Genomic DNA, 17,857 nt, shown 5'->3' with positions numbered 1-17,857 from the left:
TATAAGGTTTTAATGCGTACAGCAAAACCAAAAATTGACCCCACACGTACGTATAGTGCGGTCGCAAATTACATTAGTACTACTCGAAACGCACTTTAAATTGTGTTCTGTAAGATACAGAGCCGGAAGTTCTGTAACTTTTGATACCACCCCCTTACCGCTGATTGGACGACTGAGTTAAAGTGTTCTGTATCTAAAAGGAACTCTCCTGGCTCCGTTACGATACAGAACTCGCATTTCTTGCTATGTCAAATTTATTTTTTGATGTGGATGCACAGTCCGCTGTACGTCTAAAGTCCTATTTTTAATTCGTCTAAAGTCCTATTTTTCAAGATTTGAGGGTGTAAGTAACGGGAATTTAATTGCTTCTATCGAATCAACATTCCAGTTCTGCTTTGTTCACTGTTTTTATGCTGCCTCCGGCTGTGCATGTTTGAATTTATATCGATGGCAACAGGCGACTTCGCCATAGTCGTCAGCGCGAGGAATGGTAAAACCACCTCGACGTAAATACTTTAGGTGCAATTGCGTTTCGCTTTTTCACCAGTCGTCTGATTTCTTCAGCTTAATAAAACTTAAAATCGCCAGAAAAACAGAAAGGAAACGGCCACAAAATTGTTGTGAATAGTAAATAAATCGTTGACCAAATTGGTCAACGGTAACTGGGCGCTTTTAGAGTCCGAGGTCTCGTTGCTCTGTAACGCTCTATAAGATTCAGCGCTGTACCATTGGTAGATTCAGTTTTACAGAACTCCCGGCTCTGTATCTTGCAGAACGCATTTAAAGTGCGTTTCGAGTAGTACTATTAATTAGCACTTGTTGTATTTTCTCTGGCTCCTAGCCCTGACTCACCATCGGACCCGGTGGAGTCGGGTGGGCAGCTGACTCATTCGACCAGTATTTACCCTTTTGTATGACTAAAAACCGCAAATTTTGTTTGTACGAGTATTGTACAGCCCGTGGACAATACATACGTCACAATAAGCAGTACTCACAGTGCAACTGCAGGGCTCATTTCCGATTTCCAGCCATATAAGTATTTTTTTACTATAGTACTTAACTGCAGCTACAGGTCAGCTGTGTCGGGAGAAACCACATTCGAGAAATTCGCTGATGACCTTAAAACCGATACGCAGTGTACAAATACGTAATCGTAAGTATTCGTGGTAAATTATATCGTAATTATTAGGTAATTATGTAATCCATACCGTGCTTTTTAGACTTTCGTACATAAACACTCCGCAAACGGCGCATTTACTATTTCGACCAACTTTGAGCAAAACTGCCAAATATCTGCAAACTTCACTGTCATTATAAAAGCACAACAATGTCAAGGAAAACATAGGGATAAGGCAAGATCCGTGCAGCCCGATCAATCCACAAAATCAAACCGATCAACCGCGGCTCCACCAATAAATTACTCCCGCACGTCCATGTCAAAACGGGACGCATTCGGCTATATCTGTCAATAAACCTCTCCAAAAATATAGACAATCGTCACAATTGAGCCATCAGAATGTCAACCATTCACAGGTCATGCAACTAGTTTCGTCACTGATAAAATTCAACAGAGAAACGTCGAAATTTTTTAAAAATCTTTATCCCAGCCCGTCACATCATCCGGCGGCACTTCGTCATCAGCAGGATATGCATCGAAATTTGAATGATCCGTAACTGACCCAATCTACCAATCAGACAAAAACTTAAATTCCCATATGTCGCTGATTTATAAATAAAACTGTTTCGCAAAACTATCGAAATCAACCATTTTCCCATCAGTGTGCTTTAAATACCTTGGGAATGATGGGCGCTTCCAGTGAACCCTTCTGCAGTCCTTCCCAGTTGAAACCGGTAAACCACTGATGCTTGCGAATATCGTTCATACCACCCTTGCCGCATCCCAGTCGCTCTGACGGATTATCACGGCAAAACTTCTTAATTAAATTAGCAGCAACGCGGGTAATTTTTCGGTGGAATTCAATGGCATCGATACCACGCAGGATGATATTGTACGTCCTCATCGGATCCACAGCGGTAAACGGAGGACTAAAAAGACAAAGAAACTGACTGGGATGCATGTCACACCCAAAACCGTTACAACCGGCACTTTGTTCTTACTTCTTACTGCGTATTTTTGTTTTAAAAAAATTCAACTATACATGAATACCGAATAAAACGGAAAAACCGGCATCTTCAACTCTGCATAAAGCTATAAACATACACCCAGCAGCACAGAATATTGCAGACTAGGTGCATGAACAGAATACTGCAGACTAGGTGTCCCACATTTCGCATTTACCTTCCGGTGAGCAGCTCATACATCAGTATACCCAGGGACCAGTAATCAGCGGACAAATCATGTCCCTTATTGAGAATAATTTCCGGTGCCACATATTCCGGTGTACCGCAGAATGTCCATGTCTTCTTGCCCACTCCCAGCCTTTTGGCAAAGCCGAAATCAACGAGTTTCACATAGCCGCGGGCGTCCAGCAGCATGTTTTCTGGCTTCAGATCACGATAGATAATGCCGCGTGAGTGCAGGTATGACAGGGCTTCCACAATGCACCCCGTGTAGAACCTGGCAATTGGCTCGTCAAAGCAGCCCCTGCCAAACGGATATGAAAATTACGCAACACGATTAACAAGAATCCGAAGGTGCAAAACATGCGATGCAAAGAAATCTGAAGCAAAGGATAAACATTTTTGTAAAATTTGGTAAACAACCAATTATTTTTAAAAAAGTATGTCAATTATTCCGTAAGATGAACCCTACGGAATTTCCAGCGGATTTTGGTGCAAAAACATTTTAAGTGTTACGCACCTGTCACGCAGTATGGTCCACACTTCACCGCCTTGAAGAAGGTCAAGCAGCATGTACAAGTACTTTCTGTCTTTAAACGTCCTGTACAGTCTGCAAAATACAAATTCATTTCTTTAGGAACCGGAAGAACACTCGATGACTTTATGCTTACTTGACAATGAACATGCAGTTGCATTCTTCAAGAATTTTTTTCTCCGACATAATATGTTCCTGTTGCCGGGTTTCAACGATGTGCGCTTTCTTCATGGCTTTCAGCGCAAAGCTTTTCTCGGGATTCTCAATTAGCTGCACTAATTCCACACGACCAAAGCCGCCAATGCCCAATGTGGCAATAACGCGCAGGTCAGATAATTTGAGATGAGCATATTCACCACGCACACTGCAACACAAATTCAATAACCAACCTTATCAACAGAAACAAGAATGTTCGAATTTTGAACAAAATATGTTAATTACTACACAGTAAGCCAACTTAAAATCCATATTTACCGAAATCGCTCCGTTTCCACTTCGTCTTCATACTGCCGATTGAATTCTTCTAGACTACAGAGCATCTGGTTGAAGTTGCTGTAAAACGATACAATAATATAATATATAAGTTGTAGCAGGAATTAGCTGCAATCCAGCATACTCTCGGTCCATAACGAGGCAGGTGACGCCATCCTTCGACTCGACCACAATGTTGGCCGTTCGAATTTCCTCCCTGTGAAAGCAGTCATAAAAGTAGTTTTAAGATAAACATGAATACATAGATTTGCGTAAATACTAAGAAATCTAACACCGGCAACTGACCCTCGAAGAGCTCTTTCGCCGAAGAAGTCTCCCCGCTCCAGGCTCCGGATGAACTTCTCCTCTTCGTTCTCCGTGGCCTTCCTCGTGACTTTCACCTGATATTCATTGCGGTGTAAATATAACATTTCAGACTTAACCACACTTTACAATTTAAGCGATGCAAGCGCCATACCCTGCCCCGGCTGATAATAAAAAAAGTGTCACCGCGAGCACCTTGTCGGATAATGTACTCCCCGCAGTTATAATGGTACTGTAATGGAAAACAAAAGACACCGCGTTATTCCCTGTCAGTTTCATGCAATAGACAACTGGTTTGCACTAAACCAATTCACCTCTTCGATGACATCTGCAATACGTGCCAACGTATCGTCCGGTAAGCCTTTCATTGAAGGAACACTGCAATAATTGCAACCTTGTTAATTCCTTTAATCAAATTTGCATTTGCGCCTAATGAATATACCTATATAAAAAAACTCTGAAATGGAAACCAATTTGGCGCAATCAGATTTGACAGCGTTCATGTACGAATTTCAAACAGCAACAAGTTCATGATTATCGTAAACCAAACTAACCTTTTCAAGAAGGCAACGTATTCCTGTTGCTTCATCAATCCCTGCCGCATCATAATCATCTGGAAGGACTGTCGGTCGATGGCCCATACTTTGCAAGGCACAACAGCTGCGAGGAAGAAGAGTTTCGGTGATAAACATTTCCCATAATAATGAAATCGCAAAACCAACAGCATAATGCACAAAGTGTTGTCTTCCTCACCTCGAATAGTGGCTGTCCGCTTGCAGTTGTACAATATGGCCAGCTCACCGAAAACCTTCCCCGGTCCCATATTGCACAGTTTCTTCCCATCCTTGGTGACTTCAACCTCACCGTCTGCAAATCGACGCCGCGATGGATTAAATCGACGCCGCGACAGATAACCAACAGTGGTAACGGTAAACATTCTACTGAATTATAGGGAACAGACGCGCTCCGGTAAATATTCGGCATTATTATGGCGTAAATCATGGGAAAATGTCAGTTCCTGGTGGATGCTGCTTGTTTACATAGCGCATGACGTTTTTTCTGTGATTCAAACGTAAAAAATTGAAAACTCGAAACTTTTATGCTGCCTACCTTTTAATTGCAGCGGCTCGAGAATGCCACAGCGTATAAGCTGTTGCTGGCTAATGCCAGCGGCACTACCAAGAAACTCGCTCAAAGAAAACAAATTAAACAATTAACCGAACTTCTGCAACCGCTGTTCTAGAAGGACAGTTTAAGCGAAAAACGCGAATAACATTGCTAAGGGCGGAAAGGATTATGATCAAATATGGTAGTGCATTTTTTTGCGGTCCTGTTTCGCACTTTTTCAACATTCTTATGCCTGGAAACCGTTTCATGTGTACAGCGTACCTTTCACTACTTATTCTTTTATGCGGCGCGTGTGCTTCACGTGTGTCAAAACGCTTATTTATGCATACAATCGCGAACGAAAGTACAATGTAACTGTTTCCGCATTTCGTGTATCGTTTAACCTTCCACAAAATTTATTGCAAACTGATTGTCGTTTTTATCAGTTTGCTCATTTAGCCCTGCTGGGTGGCGTTTGTACCTTGTCATTGAATTGAGATGAATATTATGTATTACTACTGGTAAAACAATAATGGAAATTATTATGTATCTGTGAAACAGCTACAAATTGTGCGGGTACTAGTAGTTAAAAGTTAAGCAACGATCGCCAATGATAAAATACTGAACCGCACAAAATAGTCAGTAGAATATGTAGGTAATACGTATATGAACTGGGTAATTTGCCCTGCATGATTAAATGCAGAAATACATAATTTAAACTGATACTGTATATAATGCAGCATTCGGCACTCACCTTCCAGAACATACATAAGCTTGCCATCCTCTCCTTCCTGTATGATAATTTCGTCGGCAGCATACTCCACATAATACATACAATCCACAATTTCCGAGATCTCTTGATGATCGTAGTTCTTCATAAAATCATTCTCCAATATGGCTTGCTTGATGGTGGCTTTTGATCTGCATTGACCAAAAGCACTCTTCAGTATGCTACTCCAGCAGAACAAGTTTGGCTAGCGTTTAGCTTACAACCCGGAAAAATCACTTGCATAACATCTTTTTTGCAGTCTTTTCCGCTCTCTTACTATGCAGTATCAAATCCAATTAACTAACTTGCTTATTCACAAAACGAAGGCTATCGCAACGTCTTAAATCTGGTTGGAAGGCCAAAGAACGTATGGTGATCGCGATTATGCGGAACAATTCAGAAAGGTTCGAAACTGATTATGGTTATTAGCATTACTGCACGACCCTTCGGCAAAATTTACCCTTTTTTATGGTACAAAAGCAAAATTCTCCGATTTGTCTGCTTAAGCAGAAATTCTGTGCTGCACAGCGCATTTTATAACGCTTAGCTTACTGTTCCTTCAGAAGAGTTCCTCATTTTGTCTAGGTATACATGTACTACTTTGTAAAAGCAGCGTAAAAAATTACGGTCTTTGTTAGCAATGGTTTATACACGTGCACGGTTGCAAGCATACTTGTATAAATAATCTTACTGCAATACGAAGATTCAGCAAATTAATCATAAGATATCACACATATTTTTTGAAAAATCTGGTTATCGGTTTACATTATTTAATTAAAACAACTTCAGAACCGTCTCGAATGTTAGATAACATACACTGAAAATCACATTTAAACATTGTAATCTGAAGTTTTTTCATTCTCCAGCTGTCATCAAAGTCGTTTCTGCAGTCTTGCTTGCACCATATGCATTATGGACCCTTCCTACCACTGTGCCGTTCTAGAAGCAGGAATCAGCAATAAAACCACTTAATATCACGAATTAGGCAAGCAGATTACCAACCGATTTCCATAGGCAAAGAGATTTTGATTCGATCGTATCACTTTACTCAGCGAGATTAAAATGGAAATTGTCAATTCAAACCCTCTTTTCTTTTCTTCTACTTTACTTATTTTAAAGACAGTCGGCTTGGCATATACCGGCAGCACGCTTGGTATTAACGTAAGGCACATAGATAGAGGAAAATTCGGTATCATGTTACTAAAACAACACATCACTGCGTCAGAACTTCAAATTAAAAACAAACGCCCAGTGCATTCAATACCATTAGCATTCCACTTCGTTACTGCTGTACAAACATCACTCACCTTCTACTGAAACATCCAAAATACTCGTGCTCTTTTTGCGAGCTATCGAACTTGAAAGTGAAACAATTTAAGGATTTCTAAGTGCCGGTCAGGAATACAAAACTACTGATCTGGTTTTTGAAAAAACAAATCAACCACTTCGCATGCAGCACTTAAGTAGTTTTATGCAGATACATAATCCATAAAAAGTAACACAACAGCAAGATTAGAAAATATTCTAATCCCATAACTTGCTGAAATATATGGATTATGTATACAGAATCTACATGCAATGTTAGTAAAATTACTGTAATCAACTTCAAAATGCATGTACATGCAGCTCAAACAGATTTGCAGGTCAAACAGATTTGCAGGTCAAACAGACTGAAAATATAAGAGAATATGGTTCAGAATTCGAAACGGCTCAATAATAAAATAACTACCACTTTGCGGTCGCAGAACAACGCGCAGAAACTAATAAATTAAATAACTAAAAACGATGTTTATGAAAAATTCAAAGTTATAAGGCGTACATACTGTGAAAATTTGCGGGAAGTAACGGGACGTTTGAGGTTTAAGGTCAACGTGGCAACTGCTTGCGCATCAATAGGTTCAGCCGAAATAGCCACTCGCTTTTTGGCTGCGGGTTTTTTCACAACAACCGCACCAGATACAACCGGTGATACCGGCAACGTAATCATGGCAGCAGCCATTTTCAGCATTTCTCTCAGCTTGGCAATTTCCCGCTTCTGATATTCCAGCAGTTCCTCCTTTTGTGACAAAATCTTCCGCAATTCATTAATCTCAATATCCTTGTACTCTAGTTCCTGAATCTTATGCAGCAGCGCCCACTGGAACTCACGCAATGACCCCATCGGAAAATTCTTATCTGCCCGAACTAATTGTGCACGTTAGAGGAAAAAAGCTCCCACTCACGTCTACAGTTATTAACTGTGCGGGTGCTATTTTGAAAATAAAAATTGGCAGAAAACTGACAAGTTTCCGGCTGACGTCTATAACACGGTTCAGTCACAACTCGATTGACTACAGACAGATTTATAGCGGTTTGCGATGCATGGTGCAAGCTGTGGACGGGTGCGGTTTCGGCTTGCCAACCACTGGAAACTCTGATGTTGAACCGGCAGGGAAGATAATCATCAAACACCAAGGGACCACCACCGGTCGCTAATACAAAATAAAATTACATCATCAATGGATTTTTACGAGTTAAGATATGGAGAAACGAAAAACATTCGTTACAGGAAGGATCAGAAATTTACGCGATCAAATTTTCGCGAAATTAAACCCACAGATTTTCTGAATCTCTGCTTCTGGATCGGCCTACTACGTTTTCATTAGTATTCTGAGCTTGACATAAAAGTGTCGAAAGTACAGTTTATGAATATTAAGGCACGAACAATATTTACTGTACATAATATCATAGCCGCGCGAAAGAATAAATGCGCAGGAAAATTATTAAACATTCTGCCTTTGTGAAAGTTTTTTTAACGGTACCCGAAGTAGCGCACAAGGAGAGCCCATTTCAACACTAACCCAAGTTACCCAGCCGTATAGTTGTGAATTTTCCGTGCCTTGCGAATTTTCTGTAGCGAGGGCGAAAAGTTTTGAAACTTTAACACTGTACAGAAACTGCAACATTCTTTCTGCTTATCAAATTACCAAGCTTCAAAAGGATGCTGAATTCCTTAAATTAAATAAACAACTAACAAATAAGCCGGATCGGATTACAGACAATTTTTAAACACCGTCTCTCGTCCGTCAACAAGACGAGGCGACATGTATCCGTACACAGGATGCAGAAAAGCATCGCATCAGTGGACGAAGGCAGAACGATGATAAGCGGTCAAATTATGAGGAATGCCTTTAACAGATGACATATTTCGCCGTCAGTTTTCAAATTACACTCCAAACGTTATGACAAGGATACGCAATAATTAACTTAAAACGCCGACTCTCAAACATAACGCCCACAAGCGTGACTCAACACGCCTTGCTACGTAGTAATGACAAATCAATATCTTACAGCCATTGGGGTTATTGTGGACTCTTAAGTCCTAAAAAATATATATACGCAACCGTGCATTGTGCATTGTCTTCCTGCAAATTGGTCGAATATTAGATTTTGTAGTCGACCTGACAAACGACCAATGTGAAATTGTTTGGATTATATTTCTTACACGATTATGTATACAGCATATATCTACCATACAGCAAACTTATTACTGTACGGAAGTACAAACTGCCTTTCGATCTGGCAGTTCTGTACCACATTTGTTAGAAATGTTAGAAAGTATAGCACCAAATTCGGTAAATTTACAAAATTTTTAATAACATAACAAGAGCTTTAATAATTATTTAAAACTAAGTCGCATACGAAGCCGAAGATAACGTGCAGTCTAACTAAGTATGACTAACAAGGTAAGTATAAAGCAAGAAAGACCATTAGTTATTAAGTACAATTATACGATACACGCCACAGAAAAGCTGTCCCGCAATTTTATTTTAACCCAACTATTAAATGGTGCTTTACTGTTCGTGAATGCCAACAGCGACAATAAAAATAACGAAATTTGCCATAAAAGTGATACACCTATCGAAATTCATGGCAATTTTAACTGATTCGGCACAAAAGCGCAGTACTTCCAAAACGCCTGTACGTAGAAGCAACCTTAAATAACAAAAAAAGAGAAACTACTGTAACTAACCAAACCAAATTAGATACCTGTATTATGCCAACTGAAAATAGTATGGCAATATTAAAGTTTTGACCACCTGTTGATCAAATTATTTTGTAAACGTCGTTAAAAATTTCGAATCTTGTAAAAGTGGTTCAGATCGAGCATGATGTCAGAGAGAGAATCCAGCGAGAAGTGCAAGAGAATCTTCTTCACTACGATTTTCGATTTCGCAAAAGCTTAAGATTACGGTAAGATTTGAGATCGCGATTTTAACAACACCTTCAACGCTAACGCCCTTAAGGGAAGTGGCCCGGTACATGGTACCAAAATCGTGTACATGCACGAAATCTTTCACTTTTGCGCACTCCCAAACCCTTTTTTCTTTTGTTTTATGGCATTTTGTAGCCAGATGATTTGTATACACAGGCGAGAAAACCGTTTGTGCGCGCAACATCCGGTTCGGGAGTTATGGCTATTAGAAAATTCCAAAAAGTTTAAATGCATTCAGATGTACCAAAAGTCTCATTATGGATCGATCTCCTTCAAATTTTGCACGTAAATGCACATAACCACGAAGATCATTTTTACACCGATCCAGAGTTCTATGATTTTTTTAAAATTTTAAAATGAATTTTAAATTTTTTGAAATTCATTTTAAAATTTGAAAAACATGCTAGAACAGTGGATCGGTGTAAAAACGTTCTTCGTGGTTATGTTCATTTACGTGCAAAATTTGAAGGAGATCGGTCCATAATGAGACTTTTGGTACACCTGAATGCATTTAAACTTTTTGGAATTTTCTAAGAGCCATAACTCCCGAACTGATGTTACACGAACGGTTTTCTCCTGTATACAAATCATTTGGCTACAAAATGTCATAAAACAAGAGAAAAAAGGGTTTGAAAGTCGCAAGTGAAATATTTCGTGCATCTACACGATTTTGGTACCATGTACCGAGCCACTTCCCTTAAGCAACTACTGAATGTGAACGATCACCAGATAAATCGTATACTGACGTCCATGCAGTTTCTTCGAACGCCAGAGTAATTTTCAAGTCTGTATCCGCATATGCTTTGGATATTTTGAAACTTACAGCAGTACTATTTCAACTCCAAATCTGTCGTACATGTACAGAGTACTCGAGAATTTTGAAAAGGAGAGAAATGACCAGCTAGAAAAATTCCTTACTTTTTTCCTTTATCATATTTCCTGACGGACTCCTTTTTGAATTCGAGTGCCCGGTCAGCGCGCACTGGCTCAGCACTAATGCCGGGATTTCGGCGACGTTTCGGCCCGGAAAGGAGGCTCTGATTGGTTGTGAACACGCTTTGGTACTTGTCCACAAGACTGGTCAATCGTGTGATCTGCTCATTCTTCTCCCGGATATCATGCTCCAATTTTTCAATGTATTCATCTTTTAGTTTCAGGTTTCTCTGTAGACCCTCGACGGTCTGCTGCGTCTCCTTCTTCCGCGTCATTTTGGTTAGCAAAATGGAATGGTTGTACATTGTGCCGGTTGTTTCACCAAATTAAGGCCTAAAGGAGGAAACACCTAAAACAGGCATAATAAATTAAATGGCGGCACAGGGAAAATTCTTGTATAGCGATCTAAAAATCAAAACACTTAATAATTAGATATTCCAAACGCAAACCGAGCAATGTAGAAAATAAGCACACCGTACATCCACAAGCGAAGCACTGCACGTTCATCAATAAAATTTAAATTTCTCACACAAAAAGATGTACGACGCATCTCCATATGCGTAAACACAATCAACACAATCAGAAAAACGCGACACTTGATCAGGTCCATCTACAATTCAAGAGGGACACCTCAGTGAAATGTTGATAGTATTCATAGCACGTTACAAGTGGGTGTCGGATTCCATAATAAACAAAAGACTGCTAAGCACTCCTTCCAATGGGATGCAAATTGGGAATGCATTTGACAGCCCCAGCTTATTTAAAAATAAGCCCAGCAAATTTATCTTTTTTCGATACACTTTCTAACGACCGGTTTTGCCTTAACGATCAGTTTTCACAATTACTGCACTGTATGCACTACTTAGAACATTTCGCCACTGCTAAATTGCTACTGACTCTTAAAGATTAAAGCTGTATATAAAGTACTTGTAAAACTGGATACCGGTTATGAAAAGATCTTCAACTTATTGCTATAACAATATCGCCTGTTATTCTTCCATTCCAAGTTATAAATAAGTTAGTTGTAACCAAAGCCAGCGTTTGCAACGTTTCTGCCATCCGGTTAAAAGCTGATGAGGCAAGTATCCCTATTTAGAAACAGTTTTCTTTGGAAACGTTTTTGACCACAGTCGCAGATTAAATGATAAGGAAGAAATGTGCAAAAATAAATAGAGGCATAAGACGTCACAAAGCCACTGACTCCAGCAGCACAATGAGCACACCCGTTCGAACCCAATTTAAACCCGAGCCGTTGCCGGGTTAACAATTTAAATTAAGCGAAAAGGCAATGCACGTGAGTAGAACACAAACTATTAAAGAAAGAATACAACCTGCAGTATAAAATTGTAAATAATGTGAGCCTACGGTTAGTAACATTATTTCAGCAATACATATTACACAACTTTACAAATGATGCACTCAAGCAACAAATTCAAAAATAATAATGAACAGCTTAAAAACCATAGAAAGCTTACCTAGAGTAGACTGAACCGCATGCGAGAGTGTCTGCTAAACAAAACCACTTGAAAACCGCCTTTCTTCACTTATGACAAAATAAAGGCCATAACCTTCCAACTTCCGGTGGGCCATAAAAAGTGAGACAAAATTCAGACGAGACCTAATCCTAATCCTGCTAGTCTAATAAGCCATAAAGCTTCCGTCGATGAGTCGAAACCCATTTCTACCACCTTTAACCCAACGTGCAATGTGGTATATGGCCTTGGTAAAAACTCTTGGAAAGTGGCTGCTGTTGATTTCGATAAGTAATGCGATACAATAGTATGAAGCGTGAGTACGATCGTCAACGGAAACGACTAGACACCGCTGTAGCGAGCGCCGCCGTATACAGTGTGCAAGCTCCTTGTACCGATACGGAATATCGCGGTGTGGAAGAGATAAAATTTCCTATCGCGGCGGTCAAGTGGATATAAACGATAAAATTTCTAGCTTGCCAAAGCACTTTTAACCGTAATAAAATTTTCCTCACTGCCAATATGCAAACAGACAGTCGGAACGGTGCTTAATGACGATCAGACCCGTGGATTACATAATCATCAAATGCCACTGTGTCTCGTGCATGAAAAGCGCAATGCGCGACAGATGAGCGAAATAATAAATAACTGCACTAATGTGCATAACTGCTCGTATACAGTTTGGTCCCGGAAACAACGGTGCCACTATTTTCCTTCCAGTCATCGCAAAAAATTCAGTACCGAATCTGTTTACAATATTAAAACTGACTATAGTAACGTCTACAAAAATAAGTGCTGACATGAATCTAAAAGCACCGCTTTAAAAATTTCAGAATAATCAACTAGAAATATAAAATTCGAAGCTGCACAAACAAAGTATACTGTACATGTTGAACCATCTGATGTGATTTTCTAAACGAGCCGGGATCCAGTACAGAGAAAACTGACTGCCAGCCACTGCGTTAACATACACCTATTCGAAATTATTAATCCAAGCAAAATTTACTTCGGTGCAAATGTTGTTGCTTAACTGCTTTAGAAGTAGATTTAAATGCTTCAAAGTCGACTAATTATGATGTTACAATTTTCCAGTCAATATTACAGTATCCGACATTTTTGAAACGGTCATATTGATCGGCGATCTACCGAATATTTGCAGGCACTCAAAAGCCGACACATTCCACCAAGTGCGCTCGCACAAAAAGTGCAGCCAGTTAAGGAAACATGCTCCCGATCATTAATCATATAAATAACGCCGGATACTTTCCCTTCAGTGTGTCATGATACGGCAAATGTGCTAAATAATTCACGAGACTTGACAATTGTCTGCGCACGCGATCCAAACATAGAAGACACACTTTTTACGCCGAACAATTACCACAACAAGCACTTACGTACCAATACTCCAACACGCGGAAACCAGAAACCGCACGGTAATCCTGACGCATCGGAAAAACGCGTCTCAAGCAGTCAAATCCGCAGTCATACAGTCTACAAATATTATTCCTTCACCAGATGCTATACAGAAAGCAAAACCACATAAAAGGGCATTCAAAGACAAGTTTTATACAATATTGCCAAAACGATGGACTCAATATGCAAGTCATAGAAGACTAAAACAACTTAAATAAAGTTCTCTCCCGGAGAAATGTTCATCGCTAATAATGCACCGGTGGAGTTTTGCTAACCGGGTATATAATATTTCGTTTAGTGAAACTATATATCGGCACATCCGTGAATTTACGAGGGAAAAATTACAATGCCGATAGTAGAATATAGCGATAATGGTAACTTTTCGACCGATAAAAACGTGAATCTGGAGCGTTTTCAAGGAAATAGCTGCATGCTCATTCCGGTACACAACAACAGATTCAGCAACAAACGCAATCATCAATAACGACCAGCCCAAAGAGTCAAACCAAGCACTATGGAAGAGTGATCGCTACATTGGACAGTTATTAGTAAGCCAAATCCAATGCCGGGAAAATTAAACGAAAACTCTTAAAAAAAATCAAATTACAGAAAAGCCAATTACTGTAACCGGTAAAAATAAATTACTGTATAAAACAATTTTAAAAAGTACAACAGTAGAATTTCGACAATGTGTCTGTAAGCATTACAGCACATCAATTTTACGGCACGAAACCAAATCGCAGAAGAATTACAGCAAGCAAATTATTTGACTTGAGGATTCAGTTTTAAAGCAGAATGCGGCGTCCTCACAAAAATACCTCGGCTAAAAATAAACCAACTCATCAGGCAACCTTTTTTATTTTCATTCTGAAAACAAAAGGAGAGTAATTAACAAGGACTTAAAAACTACAATAAATTATTAGTCATTACTACAAAACTTATGCGCTTGAACAAAATCCCAGTGTTAAATAATCATTCCACGCAAGCTGTAAATAATCTGCATGACAAACCCTTACAAAAATTTTCCGAAGACATTAATCGCCAAACAGTGAAAAATGCGTAAACAATCGAAACCGACAAAACAATTCTTCAACTGCTCAACTGACTGCTGACTAATAACAGTCTACAACAACACTGGTGTGATGTGAGCGTTCAGACTCAACAGTAGATGTACAGACTCAAAAGGTAAGTTCCGTACTTTGCAAGTCTCTGCATCAGCAATACTTCTATAAAAGCAAAGCTGAAAAACGGCAACACAAATCAAACAAACCTGTTGCTTCGCTGATTGCTGCTCACATGGACATCGACCGCAACCTTGGCCTGTCAAGCATAATCCCAGAATAAACCCACATCCGCTGACAGACACCCGCTTGGACGACAACGACAAATCCCCCTCATCCAGCAGCAACAGCAGCCCGTGTCGTGCCTCTCCCGCGCGCACTCGTTCACACTAATCCGCCGCTATCACACACGCCGCACACGTGCTAATCCACCATCAAGCACATCCACGTCAGCATAAATCGCTGGCTGGCTGCGGCCGATTTCCTGTTAAACAAAAACGATGATCATATGTGCAAGGTACGACGGCGGATCGTTGTCACGGTCGGAGGTAGTGCTGTAGTAAGATAAATTTGATTTTTATGAGACAATTCAGCGATCAGGTGACGAGCAGAATTGAAATCCACCGAAATCCCGAGGGGCTTTTTATTCGACTACATGGTCATACAGCTGATATGAGCGGCAGGCAGTGTGAATGCTATTGTCGCGATGGACGACTTTATTGGCAATCGATGGTGTCTCTTGCCAGCAAAAGCCCGCAGGGGATGATCGTAAAAAAACACTGCCATCAAAGTCGTTGTCTCGAAAGTGCTCTAATATCCGTTCGCATTGAAAAACTCTTGCTTTCAGCTTAAGTTACTCAGATTGCGACAACTGGATTGCGATTACAAGGTAGAAACAAAGCAAAAACTTATACACATAAACAGGCACTTATCTGTACAGCGTACTGGAAATCAAAACCAACGCAATAAAACTTCCCGTATGCGTTCATACAAAAAGTTAAACAAACAGCGTATTTTTGGATTGGCGTCACGACTTAAGGCTTGATAGCGATTTGTGGGGGCAGCTTATTTTCGAAAATGTATTTCGATTTTTTAAAATGTTATTTATCAAGTAGTGCACCAATGTAACTAGTGTTAACGTTACAGATATGGCTTTTATCAATAAAATATAGTTTTCAAATTATAAATTAAATTTAGAATTAATTAGTACATTTGCAATTAGTGGTACACTTAGTACAGTATGACTATGTAAGATGACTAGATATTATACATGAAAAACTTGTTACATTTGCGAGGTTATAAAAGCAAGTGACACTGACAGTCTTCCTGATTTAGCAGTATTAAACCGGCGTCTTATTAGAATAGTGGATTTCCGGCAACAGCCGTCGCGCAAACGCGTTTGCTGGCTATTGCCGCCATTCTGCATTATCCTGGATTAAAGTAAGTAGTAAGTGCGAATAGTGTGATTGTTTGGTAATTGGTAGTGTTCAGTTATTAACCACGAACACTAATTTTCTGTGGCCTCTGACTAAATTAATATTATAAATTATTCGTGGCATTTTGTGTCTACCCTACCGTTCCACCATAAAAACACCCGCGGAACGGTAAAACGGACATATGGTTTTGTATGCAGCTACAGTGGTATCTCTTACATATTACATGCAAGTTTAATAAACTTGTATGTATTTTATTTGGCGGCATACAAAATTCACACAATTTTTCTATCATAATAAAGATGTACTTATTCCACACTTGTATTGGAACTGTCTATTCTACTGTATTCCTGTCAATGGTTTTAAGTTTTAACCCAAGCAATTCAAGCCACACCAAATGATCGCTAAAGTGCTTATTGCAACCAGATTATTAATTGGCGTTCAGACATTAAAAATAAGCTTTAACTGATATCTCTTTCTAGTGTTATGTCGTATGTTTTAAAACTGACCCTAAAAATAAATTCAAATATTGGTGCTCGATTGTGCCTACTTGTAGGAGAGCTCGAAAAAAATTTCCATTTGCAAGCAGTCTTTTTGTTTTTCGATCCGAAGCGTGATAATTACCGTAGGAATTTTCTGGAAATCTTATTTTCTGTCGCATCCATTTGGAAGCGAATTTTATCGTTGACTTGATGCCACCGGAACTAATGTGTCCGTGAACACCAAAGCGTTCGCGTAACCAATCATGATGGTTATCCGTCACGGCTGCATGCACAGACATAGCATTTCCGGTATTTACATCGAACAAGGATTTTTGATTTGCATACTAGAAGTACGCTTAACACTGAAATCCACAATAGCGTAGGTGAAATTACGGTATACATATGTGTTTTTAATCGTAAAGTCTGCTTTAAAACATCATTATGTAATTAAAAGAAATCAATAAGATTACAACGATATTATTCGTATTTTCATGATCTAAAGTAGCACGACTCGTGCTCAGGTGGTTACGTTGTATAAATGGCACAAAAGAATCGAACGAAATAATTAAGACAGATTTTTAAATTTATATAAATCCGTATTCTATGCAAACAATAATGGTGGTATCCAAATCTATGCACTTAGTTTACAATCCTGTTCAACGAGTTCTAATAATTTGCAAGGCAATTCCTTGCGGCCTTTTTGAACCAGAAAGTGCAGCTTGTTAGTGCGTAAGATTACAGTACAAGTAAATTTCCCTGCCCACAAAAATTAAGAATTGCTGTACTTGTACCGTAGTGAATTAATATATATTGACGCACCACATATCCATACTTCTATGCATGCTTCCCGCCAAGGCAAATGCGTGATAAAACAGATCAAATCTTAATAAAATACAATCAATGCCAAGCCGTAATCTCCAGGTCCAGTATTTCCTGTATGACTACATCACAACAACCAGAATAGAGTTAATTCGCCGTAAAAGACATAGATCACACGATTCACACCGATCCTTTCCATTGCAAAGCTCAAAAACGCATCCGGGACCGGATGCAGTGTTGGCCTGCACAAACCGGCTTCTCCTCCTGCATATCGAGCAGCAGCCCACTGGCAGAACAAAAAACAAATCTGCTGCCTTTTCGCCGCATCAAATAAACAAACCAACACATGCGCCCAGATGTTCAGCTGACTATTATCCCGCTTCCCGCTCCCATCGCGCTGACGTGGGGTGTTATACAAAAGGAAACAAACAGATACAACGAGCCAGTGATGCATAACACACATGTACTTATACATAACGTAC

General features: G+C 39.6%; 1 protein-coding gene across 4 annotated transcripts; it reads right to left on the bottom strand.

Annotated features, from left to right (window-relative positions):
- Nucleotides 1-1,238: 1,238 nt before the first annotated feature.
- LOC129584165 (cGMP-dependent protein kinase 1-like) lies at nucleotides 1,239-17,750 on the bottom strand. Of its 4 annotated transcripts, none has more exons than XM_055476293.1 (16): nucleotides 17,376-17,750; nucleotides 14,851-15,125; nucleotides 10,681-11,044; nucleotides 5,493-5,659; nucleotides 4,385-4,498; nucleotides 4,186-4,291; nucleotides 3,946-4,009; nucleotides 3,786-3,863; nucleotides 3,614-3,708; nucleotides 3,453-3,524; nucleotides 3,311-3,388; nucleotides 2,973-3,200; nucleotides 2,822-2,911; nucleotides 2,300-2,605; nucleotides 1,794-2,046; nucleotides 1,239-1,684 (listed from the first exon to the last, which is right to left on the bottom strand). In XM_055476293.1, exons 3-16 carry the CDS (start codon nucleotides 10,998-11,000, stop codon nucleotides 1,589-1,591), a joined length of 2,067 nt encoding a protein of 688 aa, XP_055332268.1. In that variant the 5' UTR covers nucleotides 11,001-11,044; nucleotides 14,851-15,125; nucleotides 17,376-17,750; the 3' UTR covers nucleotides 1,239-1,588. The 4 variants fall into 4 exon arrangements, with proteins under 4 accessions (XP_055332268.1, XP_055332267.1, XP_055332269.1 ...); XM_055476292.1 differs by lacking the exon at nucleotides 17,376-17,750 and adding an exon at nucleotides 13,566-13,658 and having other exon boundaries at nucleotides 14,851-15,285; XM_055476294.1 differs by lacking the exons at nucleotides 14,851-15,125; nucleotides 17,376-17,750 and adding an exon at nucleotides 12,171-12,496.
- Nucleotides 17,751-17,857: the final 107 nt, after the last annotated feature.

Source organism: Paramacrobiotus metropolitanus, unplaced genomic scaffold, assembly GCF_019649055.1.
Source record: "Paramacrobiotus metropolitanus isolate TYO unplaced genomic scaffold, Prichtersi_v1.0 Parri_scaffold0000012, whole genome shotgun sequence".
Classification (NCBI taxonomy): Eukaryota; Metazoa; Tardigrada; class Eutardigrada; order Parachela; family Macrobiotidae; genus Paramacrobiotus; species Paramacrobiotus metropolitanus.
The sequence above is the reverse complement of the archived record's forward strand: the minus strand, read 5'-3'. Positions and strand labels throughout refer to the sequence as shown.

Coding starts and splice junctions, on each gene's coding strand:
- LOC129584165 (XM_055476291.1), bottom strand. CDS start 7,668: ATGGGGTCATTGCGTGAGTTCCAGTGGGCGCTGCTGCATAAGATTCAG. Junction 3,864..3,945: donor TTGCAGATGTCATCGAAGAG/GTGAATTGGTTT, acceptor TTTCCATTACAG/TACCATTATAACTGCGGGGA. Junction 3,201..3,310: donor GTGGAAACGGAGCGATTTCG/GTAAATATGGAT, acceptor TTTGTGTTGCAG/TGTGCGTGGTGAATATGCTC.